This window comes from Mobula hypostoma, chromosome 2 (assembly GCF_963921235.1).
Source record: "Mobula hypostoma chromosome 2, sMobHyp1.1, whole genome shotgun sequence".
Taxonomy (NCBI): Eukaryota; Metazoa; Chordata; class Chondrichthyes; order Myliobatiformes; family Myliobatidae; genus Mobula; species Mobula hypostoma.
The window spans coordinates 113,696,011-113,719,032 of NC_086098.1; the positions used below are offsets into that span (position 1 = coordinate 113,696,011).

General features: G+C 40.7%; 1 protein-coding gene across 2 annotated transcripts in view; it reads left to right on the forward strand.

Annotated features, from left to right (window-relative positions):
• The window catches only part of LOC134342376 (3',5'-cyclic-AMP phosphodiesterase 7B-like), a 173,070-nt gene that overhangs the window by 117,355 nt on the left and 32,693 nt on the right, over positions 1 to 23,022 (forward strand). The window contains exons 3-4 of one of the 2 annotated variants that reach the window (XM_063040432.1): positions 857 to 940; positions 18,022 to 18,173. In XM_063040432.1, the coding sequence (XP_062896502.1) occupies positions 857 to 940; positions 18,022 to 18,173 (236 nt within the window). The remainder of the gene's footprint in view (positions 1 to 856; positions 941 to 18,021; positions 18,174 to 23,022) is intronic. The other variant, XM_063040433.1, reaches the window with a different exon arrangement.

Consider the following 23,022-nt stretch of genomic DNA (forward strand, 5'->3'; position numbering starts at 1 on the left):
CACCCAGCTGCAGGGGCAGGAGACCGAACAGGAATCAGTTGAGAATCCTCAGACAGCAAAGCAAGGTCTACAATTACTGTTATTACGTTGTGTGGAAGTAGAAAGGAAGAGCAAGATATGCATGTGGGATTAAGGGGGAAGCTTTTTTTATTCATTTCCAAGATGAGGTCACTATTGGCAAGGACATTGTTTACTGTACATCAGAAGATAGTAGTAAGCCATCTTCTTGATCTATCCTGATGCAAAAGGATAATAAAACCATGAGCATAGTTTCATTGTTTTTCTTTGCATGGCCTTCTGAGGAAATGGGACTGCTCACATTTCATCAAGGCTAAAGAGAGTATTTAATAACAAACAAGAGAAAATATGCAGATGCTGGAAGTTCAAGCAACACACACAAAATGCTGAAGGAACTCAGCAGGCCAGGCAGCATCTATGGAAAAGAGTACAGTCTATGTTTTGGGCCAAGACCCTTCATTAGGACTGTAGGCCTGAAATGCCAACTGTTCACTCTTTTCCATAAATGCTACCTGGCCTGCTGAGTTCCTCCAGTATTTTGTGTGTGTTGTTGAATAATAATACCCATCCACACTACCAAAGGTTTAGCCCTGATTAAACAAGCCTTAACACCAGTGAAAATTATCACACTGGAAGTGATATTATTAAAAAATGATGAAATTTGCATTCTCTCTGATTCAGTGTTGATTCAGTCTGCAAACACAAAAAGGCAAGAGCATCCCTGACAGCATATTCTGCTGTACTATATATGTGGAGGACAGAAGTTCTGTAGTGATGGTGAATACATATAGCATTGCACCTGATGTAAACGCTTTATCTGTAATCTCGTTTCTCCCAGGAAATGCACGAGTGAGAGGGCAAGCAGGGCTTCTCTCTGAACGCCGCGGATCATATCCAGTCATTGACTTTCGTCTTCTAAATTGTAAGTACCATCAAAACTCAGAGACCAGAGTCTTTATTCAGTAGAAGCTACTTTGTTGAAATCTTGCAGCTTCAATTTTGAATTTGCTTTAAAGTAAAGAAATGTGCTTTCTGGGAATTGATCTGCAATCTTCCTTTTGAAATAAAACTTGTCCCTCAGCAAAATACTTCCCACTTTTGACCATGTGTACCATTTACGTCAAAGGTGTTGAAAGTATGAATTTAAAGAATTAGGAAGATTGATAGATCAAGGGTTGCTTGATAGACAGAACGAACATTGGGCATGACCTCAGAACCAGAATACATAGTGTTAAAGTGATTGGCATAAAAAACAAAGATGATGTAAGGAAAAGCTTTCTCAAGCAATGAGTGGTTGTGCTCTGGAATTCATTGGCTGAAAGGATGGTAGAAGCAGGTTCAATTGTGGCTTTCAAAAAGCAATTTGATAAGTACTCAAAGGAAAACAAATTGTATGGCTTTAGTGAAAGAGCCAGAACTTGGAACTGACTTGCAAAGATTGGCTTAAGTACAAAAGACAAAATAGTCCGCTCATATGCTGTAAGGATACGATGATTCTTTGAATATGGCCCATAAATAAAGTAGCAATTATGAATTTTCAGAGAAAACCTCAGGACTATGGGTCAATACATCTCTGTAAGATTACTCTGAGGTTAAGCTTCTATTACCTCAACAGCAGGGATTGTCTCTTTAAGGGAAGTACATTTGGAAAAGGGTTGGCTGCAATTCATCACACTGAATACATTTACTGACTAAAATTTGGTTTGGCCATTCCATAGTTTATAAACTTCTGAAAATACTCCTCACATAGAATGCAGTAAATGTTTTTTAGTTTAGAGAGGGAGAAGAAAATGAAAGCAAGCCGGCTAATACTTAATTGTAGAAAGATTATGTAGAAATTTAATATGGGAACCATGTACCTATAAGACCAGTCTATGATATATGAAGTCCATTGGTTACTTATACTGTTTTCATTAATAGGGTACTATTGAATGAAATGTACATTTTTTAGAAATAAAATCAGTGTGCTGTAGAGTTTCTTTGCTGCTTATGTTCATATAAGCCATGTGTTAATGAGCTCAACGATTAGCAATCAGTTGGGTGTAACGGTTCCTGTATCTAATTAATTTTCAGCCATATGCAATTCCTGGCTTGCATGCTTTGAAGTGTCATTCCAGATCTTTCCAAATATCCTGGAAAATTTTCATGTCAAATAATCCCCGCTATTGGCATAAGTACAAAATTAGAGCATTCAAATGATTAAAGTCCATTTCCTACACTGACTTTGTAGCATTCGTATACACACAGCATTGTAGCTAGCACCTGCTTCCTGCTTTATGTAGTGTAAGCTTCAAATAGAAAGCCTCCAAAAAAAAGTGGAGCATGCACATTGGCTTAATTAAATTGCTGAAATGCTTTTGGAATGTTTTAGATTGCTGAACTTCAGATCTTCTGTGTTTAATTTAAATTGCAGAATTTTAAAATGTTTTTCTAATTAAATGCACAGCAAGAAATAGCACTTAAGTAATTATTTGTGACGATACCAGTTTGCATGTGTTGATACTGTATTTAATCTCATTTTACTTCTATATAAAATAGTAATTATCAAAATTCCATCTTCGCAGTAGCTGTTGTGCTTGTGTATCCTGAAATCTTCACAAATCATGTTCTCAGTATTATTTTTATTTACAGTTTGTCGTCTTTTGCACATTTGGTGTTTGCCAGTCTTTGTTCATAGAGCTTTCGGTAAAATACTGTTGTATATTTTTCCTGTAAATATTTGTAAGGAAATGAATCTCAAGTTAGTATATGACAATATATACGTACATTTACTTTGAACTCCTGGGAGTGCACATCTTGCACAAACTCTCATGGTCCCAGAACGCATTCTACACAATCAGGAAAGCTCACTAATGCCTCTACTTGCCGAGGAGGCCGAAGAGAGCTGGACTTTGCGCATCAATACTCAATTCATTCTACAAATGCACAGTACAGAGCATCCTAACAAGCTGCATTGCTGCTTAGTATGGGAACTGCCCTGCAGTGGACAGGAAGGCTGTACAATGGACAGCTAAATCTGCCCAACACATCACTGACAGCAGCCTACCTGCCATCAGGGACATGTATTCAGACCCAATTAATGGCCAATAATTTCATGAAGGATACTACATACCTGCTCATGGACTGTTTGTCCACCTCACATCACAGAAGAGGCTACGTAGCATCCATACCAGGACCACCAGACTCAAAAACAGTTACTTTCCTCAAACAGTAAGTCTGATCAGCACCTCCATCCACTAACTCTACCACTACTTCATTTCCCGTCAGTCACCTCGTGTACAGCCTAGTGTCACTTTATGGACATATAATAGCTTATATACATACATTGGTTGTATGTATTTACATTTATTATGTGTGCTTTTTTTAGTATTGCGTTCTTCATCTTTTCCAGGTTTTTTGTGTTGCATCAGATCTGGCGTAACAATTATTTTGTTCTCCTTGCACTTGTGTACAGGAAATGACAATAAACAATCTCGAATCATAATTCTTGAAATCTTGGAAGTGTTTATTTTTAAAAATTAATGCACATTCAAGTGGATAATACCTTCCCCTATCTTATCTCAAAATACAAAATATTCTTTTTGTATTAGTCAGAACTAATCTGGAAAAATTATCTAGGTATAAGTTTATTTATTGAGATGCAGCGTGGAGTAGGCCTTCTGGCCCAGTAGCCCCCAGGTTAACCCAAGCCTAATGATGGAACAATTTACAATGACCAATTAACCATTTTAGGACAGTGGGAAGAAACCAGAGTGCCTGGACGAAACTCCCATGGTCACGGTGAGAATGTACAAACTGTTACAGACAGTGGTGGGAACTGAGCCCGGGTCGCCGGTACTGTAAAGTGTGCTAACCACTACACTAACGTGCCACCAACAAATTAATTTATGAAATAAAATTTCACTGAAGTTCAGCAGTAAGTTCAAATCCATGAAGAAGTCTAGACTTCCATTATTAAGAAACATTAGACATCTGGGACTTCAGCATTTGCAAAGGCTATTTTTCACAGAGACAGAGTCTGTCTTCAGGGATATTTACAGGATTTGGTTTCCAATTTAAAATTTCCATTCTTTTCAACTTTGTTGCTATCACCGACAATTTCTTCTCCTCCCCCACTCTACATTAGATCAGTGGTTCTTAAAGTTGGTGATATTGCCCTCCCCAGAGGACAGCCGGGGGGGGGGGTGCTCAATAAAAGGGGGGGCAGATGAGGGATCACAGGCATAATTTTAAAAATGAATTACTTATTATAAGCATTTGAACCTTGGTGCCTCATAATTGATTACAATAATCATGTAATCACCTCACCTCTTGCTTAACCCACTGTTCTCTTAGACTTTGCTCAAAGCATGTTGTAGTTGATGAGAAGCAAGATGGCACTCTGTATTTAGCTTGCCATAAGAAATCTGGGTGAAAGAAACTGTTATTTCTGGGCCTGGCCTGCAAATTATTGCAGTTTGCTACTGTAGTACAGTGTAACAAGTACAATTCCCATACTCGAATCACTCAGTGACGCATTTCCTGTGAATTAAGGTATGGTGTTTTTGCCTGATACATGATGACATTATAACTTTCCCCTTTTTTGATAGCAGCGCTTGAGATTGGATTTAAACAAAAAGTGATTGACCATGGTTTTTAATCCATAACAAAAATGGCAGACGCAGACTGAAAAAGATGTGTAGACAGCATAGTACGGAGTATCTGAAATGTGGTTTTATACCAGCACCAAGCAACCAACAGCAGCCAGCGTGTCTGTTGTGAGAAAAAGTTTATTCAAATGAGGCAATAAAACTGTCTAGGCTCCTGGAATATTTGAAGAGAAAAACTCTGAAAAAGCAAACAAGAACTTGGCTTATTTTCAGTTATGTCATGAGAACTTTCAGAAACAGAAAACATGTTTGCCAGCACTTCACAACAGAACGGTGATACTTTGCATTTCTTACATTTAGAACATAGAATAGTACAGCACAGTACAGGCCCTTCGGCCCACAATGTTGTGCCGACCCTCAAACCCTGCCTCCCATATAAGCCCCCACCTTAGATTCCTCCATATACCTGTCTAGTAGTCTCTTAAACTTCACGAGTGTATCTGCCTCCACCACTGACTCAGGCAATGCATTCCACGCACCAACCACTCTCTGAGTAAAAAACCTTCCTCTAATATCCCCCGTTGAACTTCCCACCCCTTACCTTAAAGTGCCATGTCCTCTTGTACTGAGCAGTGGTGCCCTGGGGAAGAGGTGCTGGCTATCCACTCTATCTATTCCTCTTATTATCTTGTACACCTCTATCATGTCTCCTCTTATCCTCCTTCTCTCCAAAGAGTAAAGCCCTAGCTCCCTTAATCTCTGATCATAATGCATACTTTCTAAACCAGGCAGCATCCTGGTAAATCTCCTCTGTACCCTTTCCAATGCTTCCACATCCTTCCTATAGTGAGGTGACCAGAACTGGACACAGTACTCCAAATGTGGCCTAACCAGAGTTTTATAGAGCTGCATCATTACATCGCGACTCTTAAACTCTATCCCTCGACTTATGAAAGCTAACACCCCATAAGCTCTCTTAACTGCCCTATCCACCTGTGAGGCAACTTTCAGGGATCTGTGGACATGTACCCCGAGATCCCTCTGCTCCTCCACACTACCAAGTATCCTGCCATTTACTTTGTACTCTGCCTTGGAGTTTGTCCTTCCAAAGCGTACCACCTCACACTTCTCCGGGTTGAACTCCATCTGCCACTTCTCAGCCCACTTCTGCATCTTATCAATGTCTCTCTGCAATCTTTGACAATCCTCTACACCATCTACAACACCACCAACCTTTGTGTCGTCTGCAAACTTGCCAACCCACCCTTCTACCCCGATATCCAGGTCGTTAATAAAAATCATGAAAAGTAGAGGTCCCAGAACAGATCCTTGTGGGACACCACTAGTCACAATCCTCCAATCTGAATGTACTCCCTCCACCACCACCCTCTGCCTTCTGCAGGCAAGCCAATTCTGGATCCAGCTGGACAAACTTCCCTGGGTCCCATGCCTTCTAACTTTCTGAATAAGCCTACCGTGTGGAACCTTGTCAAATGCCTTACTAAAACCCATATAGATCACATCCACTGCACTACCCTCATCTATATGCCTGGTCACCTCCTCAAAGAACTCTACCAGGCTTGTTAGACACGATCTGCCCTTCACAAAGCCATGCTGACTGTCCCTGATCAGACCATGATTCTCTAAATGCCTATAGATCCTATCTCTAAGAATCTTTTCCAACAGCTTTCCCACCTCAGACGTAAGGCTCACTGGTCTATAATTACCCGGACTATCCCTACTACCTTTTTTGAACAAGGGAGCAACATTCGCCTCCCTCCAGTCCTCCGGTACCATTCCCGTGGACAACGAAGACAAAAAGATCCTAGCCAGAGGCTCAGCAATCTCTTCTCTCACCTCGTGGAGAAGACTGGGGAATATTCCATCAGGCCCTGGGGACTATCTGTCCTAATGTATTTTAACAACTCCAACACCTCCTCTCCCTTAATATCAACTTGCTCCAGAACATCAACCTCACTCATATTGTCCTCACCATCATCAAGTTCCCTCTTATTGGTGAATACCGAAGAGAAGTATTCATTGAGGACCTCGCTCACTTCCACAGCCTCCAGGCACATCTTCCCACCTTTATCTCTAATTGGTCCTACCTTCACTCCTGTCATCCTTTTTTTCTTCACATAATTGAAGAATGCCTTGGGGTTTTCCTTTACCCTACTCACCAAGGCCTTCTCATGCCCCCTTCTTGCTCTTCTCAGCCCTTTCTTAAGCTCCTTTCTTGCTTCCCTATATTCCTCAATAGACCCATCTGATCCTTGCTTTCTAAACCTCATGTATGCTGCCTTCTTCCACCTGACTAGATTTTCCACCTCACTTGTCACCCATGGTTCATTCTTTATCTTCCTCACCGGGACAAATTTATGCCTTACATCCTGTAAGAGATCTCTAAATATTGACCACATGTCCATAGTACATTTCCCTGCAAAAACATCATCCCAATTCACACCCGCAAGTTCTAGCCTTATAGCCTCATAATTTGCCTTTCCCCAATTAAAAATTTTCCTGTCCTCTTTGAGTCTATCCTTTTCCATGATAATTATAAAGGCCAGGGAGCAGTGGTCACTGTCCCCCAGATGCTCACCCACTGAGAGATCTGTGACCTGACCCGGTTCATTACCTAGTACTCGATCTAGTATGGCATTCCCCCGGTCGGCCTGTCCACATACTGTGACAGGAATCCATCCTGGACACACTTAACAAACTCTGCCCCATCTAAACCCTTGGAACTAATCAGGTGCCAATCAAGATTAGGGAAGTTAAAGTCACCCATGATAACAACCCTGTTATTTTTGCACCTTTCCAAAATCTGCCTCCCAATCTGCTCCTCTGTATCTCTGCTGCTACCAGGGGGCCTATAGGATACCCCCAGTAGAGTAACTGCTCCCTTCCTGTTCCTGACTTCCACCCATATTGACTCAAAAGAGGATCCTGCTACATTACCCACCCTTTCTGTAGCTGTAATAGTATCCCTGACCAGTAATGCCACCCCTCCTCCCCTTTTTCTGCCCTCTCTATCCCTCTTAAAGCACTGAAATCCAGGAATATTGAGAATCCACTCCTGCCCTGGTGCCAGCCAAGTCTCTGTAATGGCCACTACATCATAATTCCATGTATGTATCCAAGCTCGCAGTTCATCACTTTTGTTCCTGATGCTTCTTGCATTGAGGTACACACATTTCAGCCCTTCTACCTTACTGTCTTTACACCATTTATTCTGCTTCTCTTTCCTCAAAGCCTCTCTGTATGTTAGATCTGGCTTTACTCCATGCAATTCTTTCACTGCTCTATCGCTCTGGGTCCCATCCCCCTCGCAAATTAGTTTAAACCCTCCCGAATCATTTCATTGCTCTTTGCTAAATCTGGAAAGCCCCATGCAGTTGGAGAAGAACTGATTCTGCCAGCAGTAAGGGGGATTCTGAGTACAGTGTTGCTTAAGTCACCAGACCAAATAATTAAAGTGATTTTGCCCAGCAACAACTCTGTTCAGATGTGAGTAGGTGAAATTTCAGAGAATGTGGAAGACATTATTAGGACAACAGAATTTGTTCTGCAGTTCAATGAGTCAACTTTGCCAGACAATGATTCTTTGCTTCTTTTTTATATCCACTTCATAAAATGTGAAAGCATGGTTCAAGAGTAGTTATTTGCAAGGGGATTAAAAACAGTTACGAAGAGGGAGTCAAGATTTTGGGTGTTTAGCAATTTTTCAAAGAGAAGGACATTCCACTCACCAACATTCTTGTTTAATAGGGTACCATCAATGGCAGGACATCAATGCAGGCTTTTTATTTTCTTTAAAAAAGCTGTACCTGATATATTTACCATACACTATATAATTCACAGACAACATCTTGTCATAAAAAACTTATGTGATCGATTGCACAAATCATTAAAATACTGTTATCAAATCCCGTGCTTTCAATTCCCAACTACTTTGAGAGCTTTGCATTGAGAACAATGAACAATTTTTATGCTTGTTGCACACAGAAGTCATTTGGCTCTCAAATGGAAACTGCCTGAGACACTCTTATGCACCTTTTGAAACTGTGATAAAATTCTTTGAAGACTCAATTGCTTCTTTCAGTAATCAACTCAAGAATATTAGGCATGGTATTGCTAATTTGTCAGAAATATTTGTAAAGTTTAATGAAGTTTATCTTCAATTGGATGGAAATGATGTGAATCTTGACAAAGTCAAATCAGTCAACCCCACATTTCTGTCCAAGTTAACCCTATTTAAGTTCAACACTGGTCGTTACGACCTTTTTGGGCAAGCTGCATAAAGACGGAGGAAAATCTGATTTTGCTACAAAGTTACTTTGAGTTGAAGCTGAGGTTCAAATTATCATATCAGGGGACTTTTGGCTGCAGAAAGAAATCCCTGAATGCTATCCTGCACTGTCGAGAAAGGTCAAGATGTCGACTGTACCTCTTCCTAGAGATGCTGCCTGGCCTGCTGCATTCACCAGCAACTTTGATGTGTGTTGCTTGAATTTCCAGCATCTGCAGAACTCCTCGTGTTTGCAAGATGTTCTTTATTGCCTTTTCAACTCATATTTAGTGGAACACGGTTTCAGAGCAGTCACCCAATTTTTCTGAAAGCAACAAAACACAGAGTGCAAACCATTGGACATGGTGATTGAGACTTCGAGTGACATTCAGCCTAATGTTGAGAAGCTAATTTCACTGCACCAAGCCCATCCATCTCTTTGAAAGATGAAAAAGCAATGAAGTAATGAATAGTTAAACTACTAATGTACATTCTGATATTATTAATGAAAATTGTTTTACTGATATTAAACAATTTTATTTATAGCTTTAAATAGATTTGAATAATTTTGTAATTACTTGTCACTGCTTTGAATTTGCAGTTTGAATCTTTCACTGGGCATTATGAATCAAAATTCTTTATAGTTTTAATGTAATGACTAGAAAGAGAGAGAAGAGAGAGGATTTTGTCTGGGAGGCAAAGGGGTGGTAAACTAATAAAGTCTGAGAACCATTAATTTAGATCATTTAGTGATTATTGTTAATAGTGTTGTACAGCATGGGTAGGAATAGGATGCTCTGGAGGAGGAACAAGTGGCTGAGGAACTGGTGTAGGGGGCGGGGTTTCAGATTTCAGGATCATTGGGACCTCTTCTGGGGCAGGTGGGACCTGTACAAGAGAGACAGGTTACACTTGAACCACAGGGGGACCAACATCCTTTCAGGGAGGTTTGTTAGTGCTATTGGGGAGGCTTTAAACTAGATTTGCAGGGGGATGGGAACCAGAGTGCCAGAGCTGACAGTGTGGCTGGGGTGAAAATAAATGATATTGAAAGTTTAAGCAAATCCGCTGATAGAAGGGTTGTGATTGGTGGTAAAAATCTTCTGAGGTGTATATATTTCAATGCTAGGAGTATTACGGGGAAGATGGATGAGTTGAGGGCTTGGATTGACACGTGGAATTATGATGTTGTAGCAATTAGTGAAACTTGGCTACAGGAGGGGCAGGACTGGCAGCCTAATATTCCAGGGTTCCAATGTTTCAGATGTGATCGAGGCAGAGGAATGAAAGGTGGGGGAGTAGCATTGCTTGTTAGGGAAAATATTACAGCAGTGCTCAGGCAGGACAGATTACAGGGCTTGTCTACTGAGTCCTTATGGGTGGAGCTGAGAAACAAGAAAGGTATGGCCACATTAGTGGGATTGTATTACAGACCACCCAATAGTCAACGAGACTTGGAAGAGCAAATCTGCAGAGAGATAGCAGGCAACTGCAGGAAACATAAAGTTGTGGTGGTAGAGGATTTTAATTTTCCGTACATTGATTGGGACTCCCATACTGGTAGGGGTCTAGATGGTTTAGAGTTTGTAAAATGTGTTCAGGAAAGTTTTCTAAATCAGTATATAGAGGGACCAACTAGAGGGGATGCAATATTGGATCTCCTGTTAGGAAACGAATTAGGGCAAGTGACAGAAGTCTGTGTAGGGGAGCACTTTGGTTCCAGTGATCATAACACCATTAGTTTCAATTTGATCATGGATAAGGATAGATCAGGTCCTAGGGTTGAGGTTCTGAACTGGAAGAAGGCCAAATTTGAAGAAATGAGAAAGGATCTAAAAGGCATGGATTGGGACAGGTTGTTCTCTGGCAAAGATGTGATTGGTAGGTGGGAAGCCTTCAAAGGGGAAATTTTCAGAGTGCAGAGTTTGTATGTTCCTGTCAGGATTAAAGGCAAATTGAATAGGAATAAGGAACCTTGGTTCTCAAGGGATATTGCAACTCTGATAAAGAAGAAGAGGGAGTTGTATGAAATGTATAGGGGGTAAATCAGGTGCTTGAGGAGTATAAGAAGTGCAAGAAAATACTTAAGAAAGAAATCAGGAGGGCAAAAAGAAGACATGAGGTTGCCTTGGCAGTCAAAGTGAAGGATAATCCAAAGAGCTTTTACAAGTATATTAAGAGCAAAAGGATTGTAAGGGATAAAATTGGTCCTCTTGAAGATCAGAGTGGTCGGCTTTGTGTGGAACCAAAGGAAATGGGGGAGATCTTAAATAGGTTTTTTGCGTCTGTATTTACTAAGGAAGCTGGCATGAAATCTATGGAATTGAGGGAATCAAGTAGTGAGACCATGGAAACTGTACAGATTGAAAAGGAGGAGGTGCTTGCTGTCTTGAGGAAAATTAAAGTGGATAAATCCCCGGGACCTGACAGAGTGTTCCCTCGGACCTTGAAGGAGACTAGTGTTGAAATTGCGGGGGCCCTGGCAGAAATATTTTAAATGTCGCTGTCTACGGGTGAAGTGCCGGAGGATTGGAGAGTGGCTCATGTTGTTCCGTTGTTTAAAAAAGGATCGAAAAGTAATCCGAGAAATTATAGGCCGGTGAGTTTAACGTCAGTAGTAGGTAAGTTATTGGAGGGAGTACTAAGAGACAGAATCTACAAGCATTTGGATAGACAGGGGCTTATTAGGGAGAGTCAACATGGCTTTGTGCGTGGTAGGTCATGTTTGACCAATCTGTTGGAGTTTTTCGAGGAGGTTACCAGGAAAGTGGATGAAGGGAAGGCAGTGGATATTGTCTACGTGGACTTCAGTAAGGCCTTTGACAAGGTCCCGCATGGGAGGTTAGTTAGGAAAATTCGGTCACTAGGTATACATGGAGAGGTGGTAAATTCGATTAGACATTGGCTCGATGAAAGAAGCCAGAGAGTGGTGGTAGAGAATTGCTTCTCTGAGTGGAGGCCTGTGACTAGTGGTGTGCCACAGGGATCAGTGCTGGGTCCATTGTTATTTGTCATCTATATCAATGATCTGGATGATAATGTGGTAAATTGGATCAGCAAGTTTGCTGATGATACAAAGATTGGAGGTGTAGTAGACAGTGAGGAAGGTTTTCAGAGCCCGCAGAGGGACTTGGACCAGCTGGAAAAATGGGCTGAAAAATGGCAGATGGAGTTTAATACTGACAAGTGTGAGGTATTGCACGTTGGAAGGACAAACCAACGTAGAACATACAGGGTTAATGGTAAGGCACTGAGGAGTGCAGTGGAACAGAGGGATCTGGGAATACAGATACAAAATTCCCTAAAAGTGTCGTCACAGGTAGATAGGGTCGTAAAGAGAGCTTTTGGTACATTGGCCTTTATTAATCGAAGTATTGAGTATAAGAGCTGGAATGTTATGATGAGGTTGTATAAGGCATTGGTGAGGCCGAATCTGGAGTATTGTGTTCAGTTTTGGTCACCAAATTACAGGAAGGATATAAATAAGGTTGAAAGAGTGCAGAGAAGGTTTACAAGGATGTTGCCGGGACTTGAGAAACTCAGTTACAGAGAAAGGTTGAATAGGTTAGGACTTTATTCCCTGGAGCGTAGAAGAATGAGGGGAGATTTGGTAGAGGTATATAAAATTATGATGGATATAGACAGAGTGAATGCAAGCAGGCTTTTTCCAGTGAGGCAAGGGGAGAAAAAAACCAGAGGACATGGGTTAAGGGTGAGGGGGAAAAAGTTTAAAGGGAACATTGGGGGGGCTTCTTCACACAGAGAGTGGTGGGAGTGTGGAATGAGCTGCCAGACGAGGTGATAAATGCGGGTTCTTTTTTAACATTTAAGAATAAATTGGACAGATACATGGATGGGAGGTGTATGGAGGGATATGGTCCGTGTGCAGGTCAGTGGGACTAGGCAGAAAATGGTTCGGCACAGCCAAGAAGGGCCAAAGGGCCTGTTTCTGTGCTGTAGTTTCTATCGTTCTATGGAAACAAGCCTTTCAGCCCAAGGTACCTATCTTATCCCTCTAAACATTTGCCCTCCATGTATCTATCAAAATCTCTCGATAGAATTCAAAAACCTCCAGTCCAGGCAACATCCTTGTGTATCTTTTCTGCACTCTCTCGAGCTTAATCACATCCTTGCTATAATGTGGCAACTAGAACTTCCCACAATAATCCATTCTATCTCACCAAGTTGTATTATAACAAATTTGAACAATTATAATACTATATCCCAGCTTGAACACAACTGATGAAGTCAAGCATGCCCTTCAGTGTCTCCACCACCCAGTTTGCCTTTGTTGCCACTTTCTGGGAAATGTGTACTTGTACCCCGAAGTCTCTCTGTTCATTAATATTGCTCAGGACCCTGCCATTCACAGTGTATATTCTTCCCTGGCTTAACTTGCCAAAATATATTACTTCATGATTGTCCAAGTTAAATTCCATGATGCAGATAAGTCCTGTCCCTCAGAATCCCTTCCAGGAGCTTTACCGCCACCACGGACGTAAGGCTCACTGGCCAGTGGCATATCCTTACAGATCTTGTAGAAAAGCACCAAAATAGCCATAGTGCACTCTCCCAGTACAGACTTGTGGTGAACGATGATGTAAAAATCTCTGCCAGGGTCCCAGTAACAATATACTACGATAAATCTAATCAGTCCCCAGCACCATCTCTTCATAATGTTGATCTATTCAGGACTTTTTCCTTCCCTGAGCACACTAGCTTCCATGGGAAATACAGATGAGAAGTATACATTTAAGTTCTTGCCAATCTTCTCTAGCTCCACACATAGATTACGACATTGACTCACAGGAACCTATCCTCTCCTTAGTTACACTTTTGCTGTTAATATACTTGTAATTTTTAAACCATACCTGCCAGGGATATCTCATGTCCTCTTTTGCCTGTAATAATTTCCTTCTTAAAAGGACTCCCATATTCCTTGTACTCCTCAAAGGACTTGCTTGATCCCAGTTGCATGAACCTGACAGATGCCTCCTTTTCCTGACCAGAATCTCAATATCCCTTGGCAACCAGGGTTCCCTAATCATAATAGCTTTGCCCTTCACTCTATTAGGAATATGCTGGCCCTGAACTCATTCTGTGCCCCTTGTAAACAGCCTCCCACTGCTCTTTCCTTTCCCCTTCCTAATTTTTATTTTAATAGTTATTTTTCTTCTCACTTTCTGTTAAATTATCCACTTCCATTCTTCCCATTCATCCATCTTTCTTTACATTCCATTTCTTCCATTTCTTTCTTTCTGCCTTCTCTCTGCCCCTCCATTGTAATTGGTAAGTTAAAACTGCAATTGCAAAATTGATGGAAAGAGAGATTAATTAAGGGGAGGGAAATTCTGAAAGAATCTGCTTGATTTTGGAGGAGGGAAACAAAAGACCATTAAAAGATGTGAACAAATTCATCCTGTTAAAAGATCAGCAATGAAGGTAATAAGGAGAAGAACCCTGCCATGAGTTCCCCCAAGTGACTTGGTTGCTGTCCCTCCAGAACCTTTCAGTCACCTGTGAGGCACAAGTTGGTCAGTGTCTGGTGGAATGCCTGCTTGGATAAATGCAGCTCAAAAAGCACTCGAATGTTCAGACAATCCAAGCAAAAACAACCGGCTGTTCATCACCTAAATATTCTTCCTTTCCTGACAGAGTTCTGCAGTATGTGCCGTCTGCCTTGCAGTTACCCACTTAAGCTCTTAGAGCAGCACATTCCAAACTCTTAATCCCTGCAACCAAGAAGAACCAAAAGCTGTGGACACAGAACACCATCACTTGTCATTCTCCAAACAGAATATCATCCTGACTTGTTAATGCATCCCCACTCCTGAATTTAAATTCTTGAATTCCCTGTCCTTCACCACTATGGAAACACATAAGTCACTAACCAGTAACTTTCCAACTGATCTTAAAGATAAATTAATTATGTGAAAATCATAAAATAGGTTCAGTTGTGGCATGGGGAAGGACCAGTCCTATTAAAGGTCAACAAGTAGCCTCAAAAAGCATTAAGATATATGGTGGAATTTAGTTGCCATCTAATTAGTCAAGTGTGCACTTTAAAGTTTTAGTATGGATATTTTGTTTTTTTTCCCTAAAATTAAAAGGTTTCTTTTGACATGTCAAATTTGGTACATACAGCCCCAACTCTCTAACAGAACTTTAGATCCTGACAGTACTGGGAAAATGGAAGTGCTATCAAAGTTGTGGCAAACAATGTGAAATTCATCAATTTAGCAGAGTATGTCAGTGAATGATAAACTTGTGTGGTCTTGCATAGCTGACAGGAAAAGAGAAAAGAAAGAATTTGTTTTCAGAAAGGGGAAGGGGCCAAGAAACATGAGCTGAGCATTTTATACAAACAGGATGATTGTTCCGATCAAATGTACACATACAACAGATTTAACACCCACTGCATCTCATTTACACCTACAGTTGTACTTGATTCATATTGATAAAGTGATAAGGAACAACATTACAGATCATAATTTTCCAGAAAACCTCCATAAATAAATCTGTACCCCAAGCAATCCCATAGTTAACAAAAAGTTGATTGCTGTTCTGATGTCGGAGACATCTGGTAAGCCATAACCAGTAAGGTGCATCAGATCGTTGCTGGACCCCCAGGGATTTACTGTGTACCTTGTTGATAGATGTAGGGACAGTGTAAGCATCACAGTTTACTGAAGGCACCACAGCATAGGTTAGAATGTGAAGTGTGAGGATGGAATCTACAGAGTTGCAAACAGGTTAAACAAAGGCTTATTGATGAGAAGTGGTGTGAAATAGGGAGTAAGATTTTTGACTGAAATGTTAGAGTTCAGAGAATTCTGAGTGTCCTTTTACAGGTAATTACAAATTAAGCATGAGGTCCACCAAGCAAACAGGAATGTTACCCTTCATTGCAAAGGAGTAAGTACAGTAGTAAGATGATCTTGAAGTAGACCACATTTGTAGTTTTGCATACAGTTGTGGTCTCCGTATTCAAGAAAATACATTTGCCTGAGAGGTGGTAGAGCAAAGGTTCTCTAGATTGATCTGGAAATCCAAGAATTACAGTAGAATCAATGAAAGCCCACACTCAACAGGGCAGACAACAACCAATGTGTGTAAGACAACAAACTATGCAAATGGAAAAGGAAAGAAATAATAAATAAACAAACAAACAAACAAGCAAGCAAACAATAAATGTTGAAGGCATGAGATGAAGAGTCCTTGAAAGTGAGTCCATAGATGGGAGAGCAGCTCAGTGATGGGGTGAGTGAACCCTCTGGTTCAAGAGCTGGTGGTTGAGTAATAACTTCCTGAACCTGTTGGTGTGAGTCCTGAGGCTCCTGTACCACCTTCCTGGTGGCAGCAGCAAGAAGAGAGCTTGGATACTGCCTTCCTGCAACAGTGCTCTGTATAGCGGGTGGGGAGAGTTTTACCCGTGATGGACTAGGCAGTATCAACTACTCTTTGTTCGAGGGTATTGGTGTTTCATCACCAACCTCTCAAAGTACTTCATCACAGTGATGTTAAGTGCTACTGGACAGAAGTCGTTGAGGAAGATTACCATGTTCTTCTTAGGCACTGGTATAATTAAAGCCTGCTTGAAGCAGGTGGGTACCTTGGACTGCTAAAGCAAGAGGTTAAGGATATCAGTGAATGCTCCAGCCAGTTGATCAGCACAGGTCCTTAATACGCGGTCACATACACCACCTGGGCTGAGTGCTTTCCATGGGTTCACCCTCCTGAAGGATGCCCTCATGTTGGTCTCAGAGACTGAAATCACAGGGTCATCAGGGGCTGGTGGAGTTTATGAAAGTTCCTCCATATTTTGACAGTCAAAGTGACCATAGAAGGCATTGTGCTCACCTGAGAGCGAAACATTGTCACTTGGTTTCACTTTGAAGATGTAATAGCATTCAAGTCCTGCCACAGCTGTCAAACATCTTTCAGTGATTCAAATTTAGTCTAGAATTGCTACTTCACACTCTCTGGAGATTGTAGTTGGACCTCTTGTATCTTTCTTAGTTGTCTGACTTCTATGCCACTGATCTGTCCCTCAGCAGATTGAGGTTCTCATAGTTCATCCAGAGCTTCTATTTGGGGAAGATGCTGAATGATTTTTTTGGAACACACTCGTCTACGACTGTTCAGACAGGCCATGTGGCCAAGTATCAAATTGGGCATGAGCCTGTTGAATGATAGTGCTGGCTCCAGGATCCATGTGGTTTACTCCTTCTACTACTTATGAAATGTAGAAGTCAATCTGTGTCCAATGAGGTAGCACCAACAGCAGAGACAGAAATTTCTTTATAGCGAGGTTGATTGATGGATAAATAGGAGCCAAATATAGGGAATTATTGATCTCTATTTTTAAGTAGCATTATGGGGTATTTTAATCTGCTGAGAGAACAGATAGCAGTTTAGTTCAATTGAATATCTTTTATGAAGCATTGCATCCCTAGCAGCACATTGACACTAGAGTTTCAGCCGAGATGTTGTGCTCAAACTCGAGTGAGATTTGAATCAACAGCCTAATTCTGAGGCAACAGTGTCTTGCAGCATAAACTTTTTAAAATGGCAAGTGAGTCTTTGCTTCTTTGCTATCATTTACCCTTCCCTTTGAGGATTTACAAACAATTGCTATGCTAGAAAAGAAAATGTAAAAGAAAGTTGGATGTAAAGTGTACTGCATTTTGCTAATCATCAACTTTACATGATCATTGAGACTAATTTTGCCTCAAACTTTATTCAACAACAAGGGCTATCACTAATTATTTATTTACAGCATTTTATAGCTTTTACTCTCCTTTGTTTTATTATTTTTGTATTTTACATATGTCAATGTTTTCTAATTGTTAAATGGTATTTTCTGCAAATTATTGGAAACTGTGCCCTGAAAAAAGCGTTTAATGTAAACAGTTATATCTGTAATAACAGCTAACACAATGCTATTTTTGATTCAAACACATTTTTTGGCTGTTTGCCAGCCAGAGAGTAGCCTGTTGTTTGGTTAGAACTAAGGAAGAGCAATTCAGACATAATATATCAAATGTTTTACTGTGGGCTGCATTTCATTTGAGTGTGGTATTTTATATTTTTATTTCTATATTAATCTTTCTCTCTGATTTTTAGCAGCTGCTCATTCAGGTGAAATCGGCTCAAAGAAAAGAGTGAAAAGACTATTGAGCTTTCAGAGGTATTTTCATGCTTCTCGACTGCTACGTGGCATTGTCCCACAGACATGTCTACACTTATTGGATGAAGACTACCTTGGGCAAGCCAGGGTATGTGAAATTTGATTTGATGTGAATCTAAGCTGCCTTTATTGAAGTTGGAATTACAGGTGAAAATGTTCCAAGAAATGCTAACGAATTGATTTTAAAATAGCTGTAAAAAGTTGACATTGCTGTTTTAAAGTGGCATAGTAGTTTGGCTCGAAGGTGGCATTCTCTCCAAGTCAAAAGATTGTGATCTGAAATTCCACTGCAGGAATTAACCACACAATATAGAATATTGTGATAGAATATTAGAACAATTCCCCTTCAACCTGTTCAGATAGTTGTATCAGATCCATCGGTAATGTGTGACAATCTCCAGGAATGCCTCAGTTTACAGCATGAAAGCCAGTCAGTCATCTTATTCTTGCTCTTTGCTATTCATTGACCTTGCCGTCCTGCTGTATTTGCCTATAAAACCAAAACAATTATGCTTTAAATTAATTATTTCTCAGTAAAGTGCATTGAGACATTCTTAGGACAGGACAGCAGCTATATAATGTTATTAGAAATGTTAATATATAAACAAAAAGGTATTATACATTTTTATGTTGCTAAATTTCACAAAAGAGTTACAAGGGAATATTGAAATACTTTCAACAAATAGGTTCACTTTTCCAAACTCTTGTGCTCCTCCAGGTATAATGAAAATTTTGCACAACTAAATCAAAAGTAAATTTTGTAAAAAATAACTTTCTGGTGGGCTAGAAATTCTGACATGCAGCCCAATGCTTTCATGTGAAAAGCGATGATTGGCTTCATTGCATTGCAGCGTCCACGCTTAAGATGCACATAGACATAAAATAGACATGTGCTGTATTGTTTCAACTAATGTGCATTACTGACGTGTCATAGTTTTTGAGTTTGGTTGTTACCAGGGATGGTCACTATGCTTTCAAACTCCAGGTAAGTTTTACTATTTCGATGGGGCTTGATAACAACAATCCCATTTGTGGAAACTTGCCTCTAATGACCTGACACATTGACTGTGGAAATGTGTAGTAGTACGTAGTGCAATCACTTCAATCAAGTATGATATTCTCCTGGGGGGCGGTGGGGGCGGGGGGTTAGGGTGGATTGATTCCCTTTACAGAGAATGTCTGTGCGTGACTTTATTTAACGTGAGGAGGCTGACGCATGGATAGTCACCACAAGTTCCTTGACAGATCAGGGTCGGTGTCCCGTGGCGTGGAATGAAAGGCAACGTGAGACCTTTCACCGCTGCAGCCTTCCTCTGCCTCCACTGCCGTTGTGACGTGTCATCATCTTCCGCCAGCTCCACTGTTGAGGTCTCGGTTGGTTCGCTATTTATCTGGAACCTCCCCCTTGACCCTACCAGGATCTAACTGCCAGATGGCTAAACTCAAAGCGGAATCGCTGTCGGGATCTCAAGAACTCACAAGCCTCTCCACCACGACAATCCTTGAAGTTAGCTACCTGCCACTTGAGGCTAAATCTACCCAAAGAAGCCATAACACAGCTTCACCATTACTGAAAAAGCCACATTAGGATGATTTATTTTTACGATATCATTCTATGATACCCCAGTTGTAATTTTCAAATAGCTGAATGCACCTTGTTTATCAGTATTTGATAGTACCATTTTGGCAGTTCATTATAAAAACTCTACATAAATTCTCATTTCCAAAGATTTTGCAGCCTATGAAATGTAGTTAGTCTTGTGTTATTGGGTTAACTTGTGACTGTGTGAGTTTCTGCTAGGTACATATAATAAATGTCCAGATAAACAGTTGTGAATGCTCATTGGCTGGGAGGAAAACCACAAAGTCCAGTAGCATTCATTTTTTTTCAACTGAAAGCAGTGAAATCTATCCTGCAGTAGAAATGGTGCACATTGCCAATCATTTGACAGATTGTCAAGCCACTGATGCCCTTAAATTTTTTTAACAAGCACAGTAGCGGTATTTGGAAAACATCCTATTAAATCCCTTTGCACACTGCTGATGTCTTTCAGATTCTTGGAGAATAGCTTCTACTAACTCATTCCTTGCACTTGTACTATACCATCTCAGAGAGGTCCCATCCTACTGCTGAAATAAGGCTTAAGGGAGTTTGGAGGGGAACAATTAAGTTATTGGCACATTGTTTAATATGAAAGCCATTCAAAGCCAAATAATTCCAAGTTAATATTTGTTTAAATAAATACTAATGTTGTTAATTCCCTTGGCACATTCTACTCTTCCTAGCAGCATTATATCAAGGCTCACGGTTCTCATTCCAGCATCACTCTATTGCATTCTTCCAGTGGGATTTGCAGCACCACAAGGGAATGTGCCAAGAGCCCAGCTGCAGTTTCCAGTGGTCCTGCAGAAAGAAAGTTGCTTCAAAGTGTGCTTCCACTGAGGGAGCTGAATGTTGCCTTGACTTTGTTGGGCTAATATCTCTCTGGCAGTGAGTGGTAGCACAGGAAGGTGCAAGTGAAACTTCTAAGGGCCGCACAGCCCACTGCAACTTGCAGAAATGGAATCCTAAGTGCAAAGACAGAACAAGAAACAATTGTGTATTGAGTAGGAAAGACTGGCATCTATTCTTGTCTTTTACTGTTCAAAGTTTGAACCAGTCCTAGCGATGTTATTAAACTAAAGTTGCATGGAGTTATGAAGCAGACTTCCATTTGATGCCAATGAATAACATTTAATGAGTTGCCACTGAAAGCAACATTTTTGTCTTTGAGCTGTGTTCCTGCTACTAAACCATATAACAGATGTAACAAAAGAACACAAGAATTAGAAGCAGGAATAGGCCATTCAACCCTTTGTGTCCGATTCATTGTTCATCAAGATGTTGGCTGAGCTTTTGCAGCTTCACTTTCAGTACTATCCCCATTTCCCTTGATATCAAGAAATCCATCAATCTGTGTTGAATGAACTCAGTGACTGAGTCTCCACAGCAACTCTGAATAGAGAATTCCAAAGATTCCCTGCCATCTACTTTCTTGCTTCTCAGTACTAGATAGCCTACTCCTCATTGTGAGACTGACCCCCTTGCCCCATTCTAGATTCCTATCAGGGAAGACATCCCATCCTGCATCCAGCCTGCTGAGCCCTGTAAAGAACTTTGTAAGTCATATTTCAGAATCAGATTTATTTAACATATGTACCTTGAAACTTAGAGTGAAATATGTCATTTGCATTAACAGCCAACACTCCTAAAGATGTGCTAGGGGCAACCCTACAAGTGTTGTTACACATTCTGGTACCAACATAGCATACGCACAATGTTCAGTAGATGCATGAAGTTTCAATGAGGTCACCAGCTCTTCTTCAACAATCTGAGAACATTGTCTGGTCTACTCAATCTCTGTTCCTATGATAGATCTGCCATTCTACAAACCACTCAGGTGAATCTTCATTGCCATCTCCAAAATATTTTGAGAATTATTTTAATGTTTGTCTTCAATCTACTTGGCTCAGTTAGCACATTTTCAGTGTGAAAACATTGGAATTGAAGGCATTTAGTTGCAAAAAAAAACTGAAATATTACATCTCTGCTGAGAATGCTTTGGAACTTGCTCATTTGTGAATTCTGTAAAGCTTCCTGAAAATCATAAACAAATGCTGAATGTCTGTTTATAGTTTAATTAAACCACTTCGCCACAGTAAAGTCAAGACAGATTATTTAACATAAACATTGAATATTTTGGGAAATCAATTTGAACCAGAGCCCCTTCTAATGAATCTTCAGACTTAATTTTAAGCCAGCTGTGGCAATTACGTTTTGATTTTATTTAGCTTTATAGTTGGAGTGAGTTTGTGAGTTTTGAGGTAGTATTCTCACCGTGGTGTTGAGGGGCATAGCTCAAAGCCTTCATTATCACTCGAGTCGCAGAGGAATACAGGTTCTTCAGCCCAACCAGTCTAATCTGACCATAGTGTCCACCCACTAATGCCAATTTCCTGCACTCAGACCGTATCCCTCTGAATCCTACCCCTTCATGTACCAGTCCAAGTACTACTTAAATATTATTATTGCATCTTCTTCAACCTGTTCCGCTGGCAGCTCATAGCTCATTGCCTACCTAGTCACCACTCTCTATGGAAAAAGTTGCCCTTCCGGTCTCTTTTAAATTTTCCCCATCTTACTCTAAATCTATGCCCCTTAGTTTAGGTCTCCTCTACCCTGAGGAAAGAATATTGCTACCATCCATCTTGTCTCTGCCTGTCATAATATTAAACATTTCTCTATAAATTCACCCCTCCTTCTCCTGAGTTCCCAGGAATAAGGACCTAGCCTGGCCTGGCCTGGCCAGCCTCTCCCTATAACTCAAGCCCCTCTAATCCTGGCAACATTCTTGTAAATCTTTTCTGTACTCTTTCCAGTTTAACCATACCTTTACTACAACAGAGTGACCAAAACTGTACACAGTACTCCATATGCAGCCTCACCAACGACTTGTACAACTACAGCATAATGTCCCAATTCTTATACTCAGTGCCCTGACTAAGGAATGTCAGTGTGCAAAACACATTTTTCACCACTATGCTTTCGCCGCTTTCTACAACTGTGCACTTGTCTCTCTGTTCCATTACACTCCCTAGTGCCCTGCTATTCATAGTATAAGTCTATGCTGGTTTGACTTCCAAAATGCGTCACCTCATGCATCTGTATTGAAATCCAGATCCTGTCCTTCAGAATATTCTCCTGTGACCTCCCCACGACTGATATCAGGCTGACTGGTCTATAGCTCCCTGGCTTGTTCTTGCTTCACTTTCAGAACAACGTTATCCACCTTCCAGTCTTTGGGAGCTTCATGAGGGGCTAACAATGAAGTATATATCTTTGCAAGAGCCTGCACAATTTCCTCTCTAGCCACCCACAAAGTCTGAGGAGGCCTCAG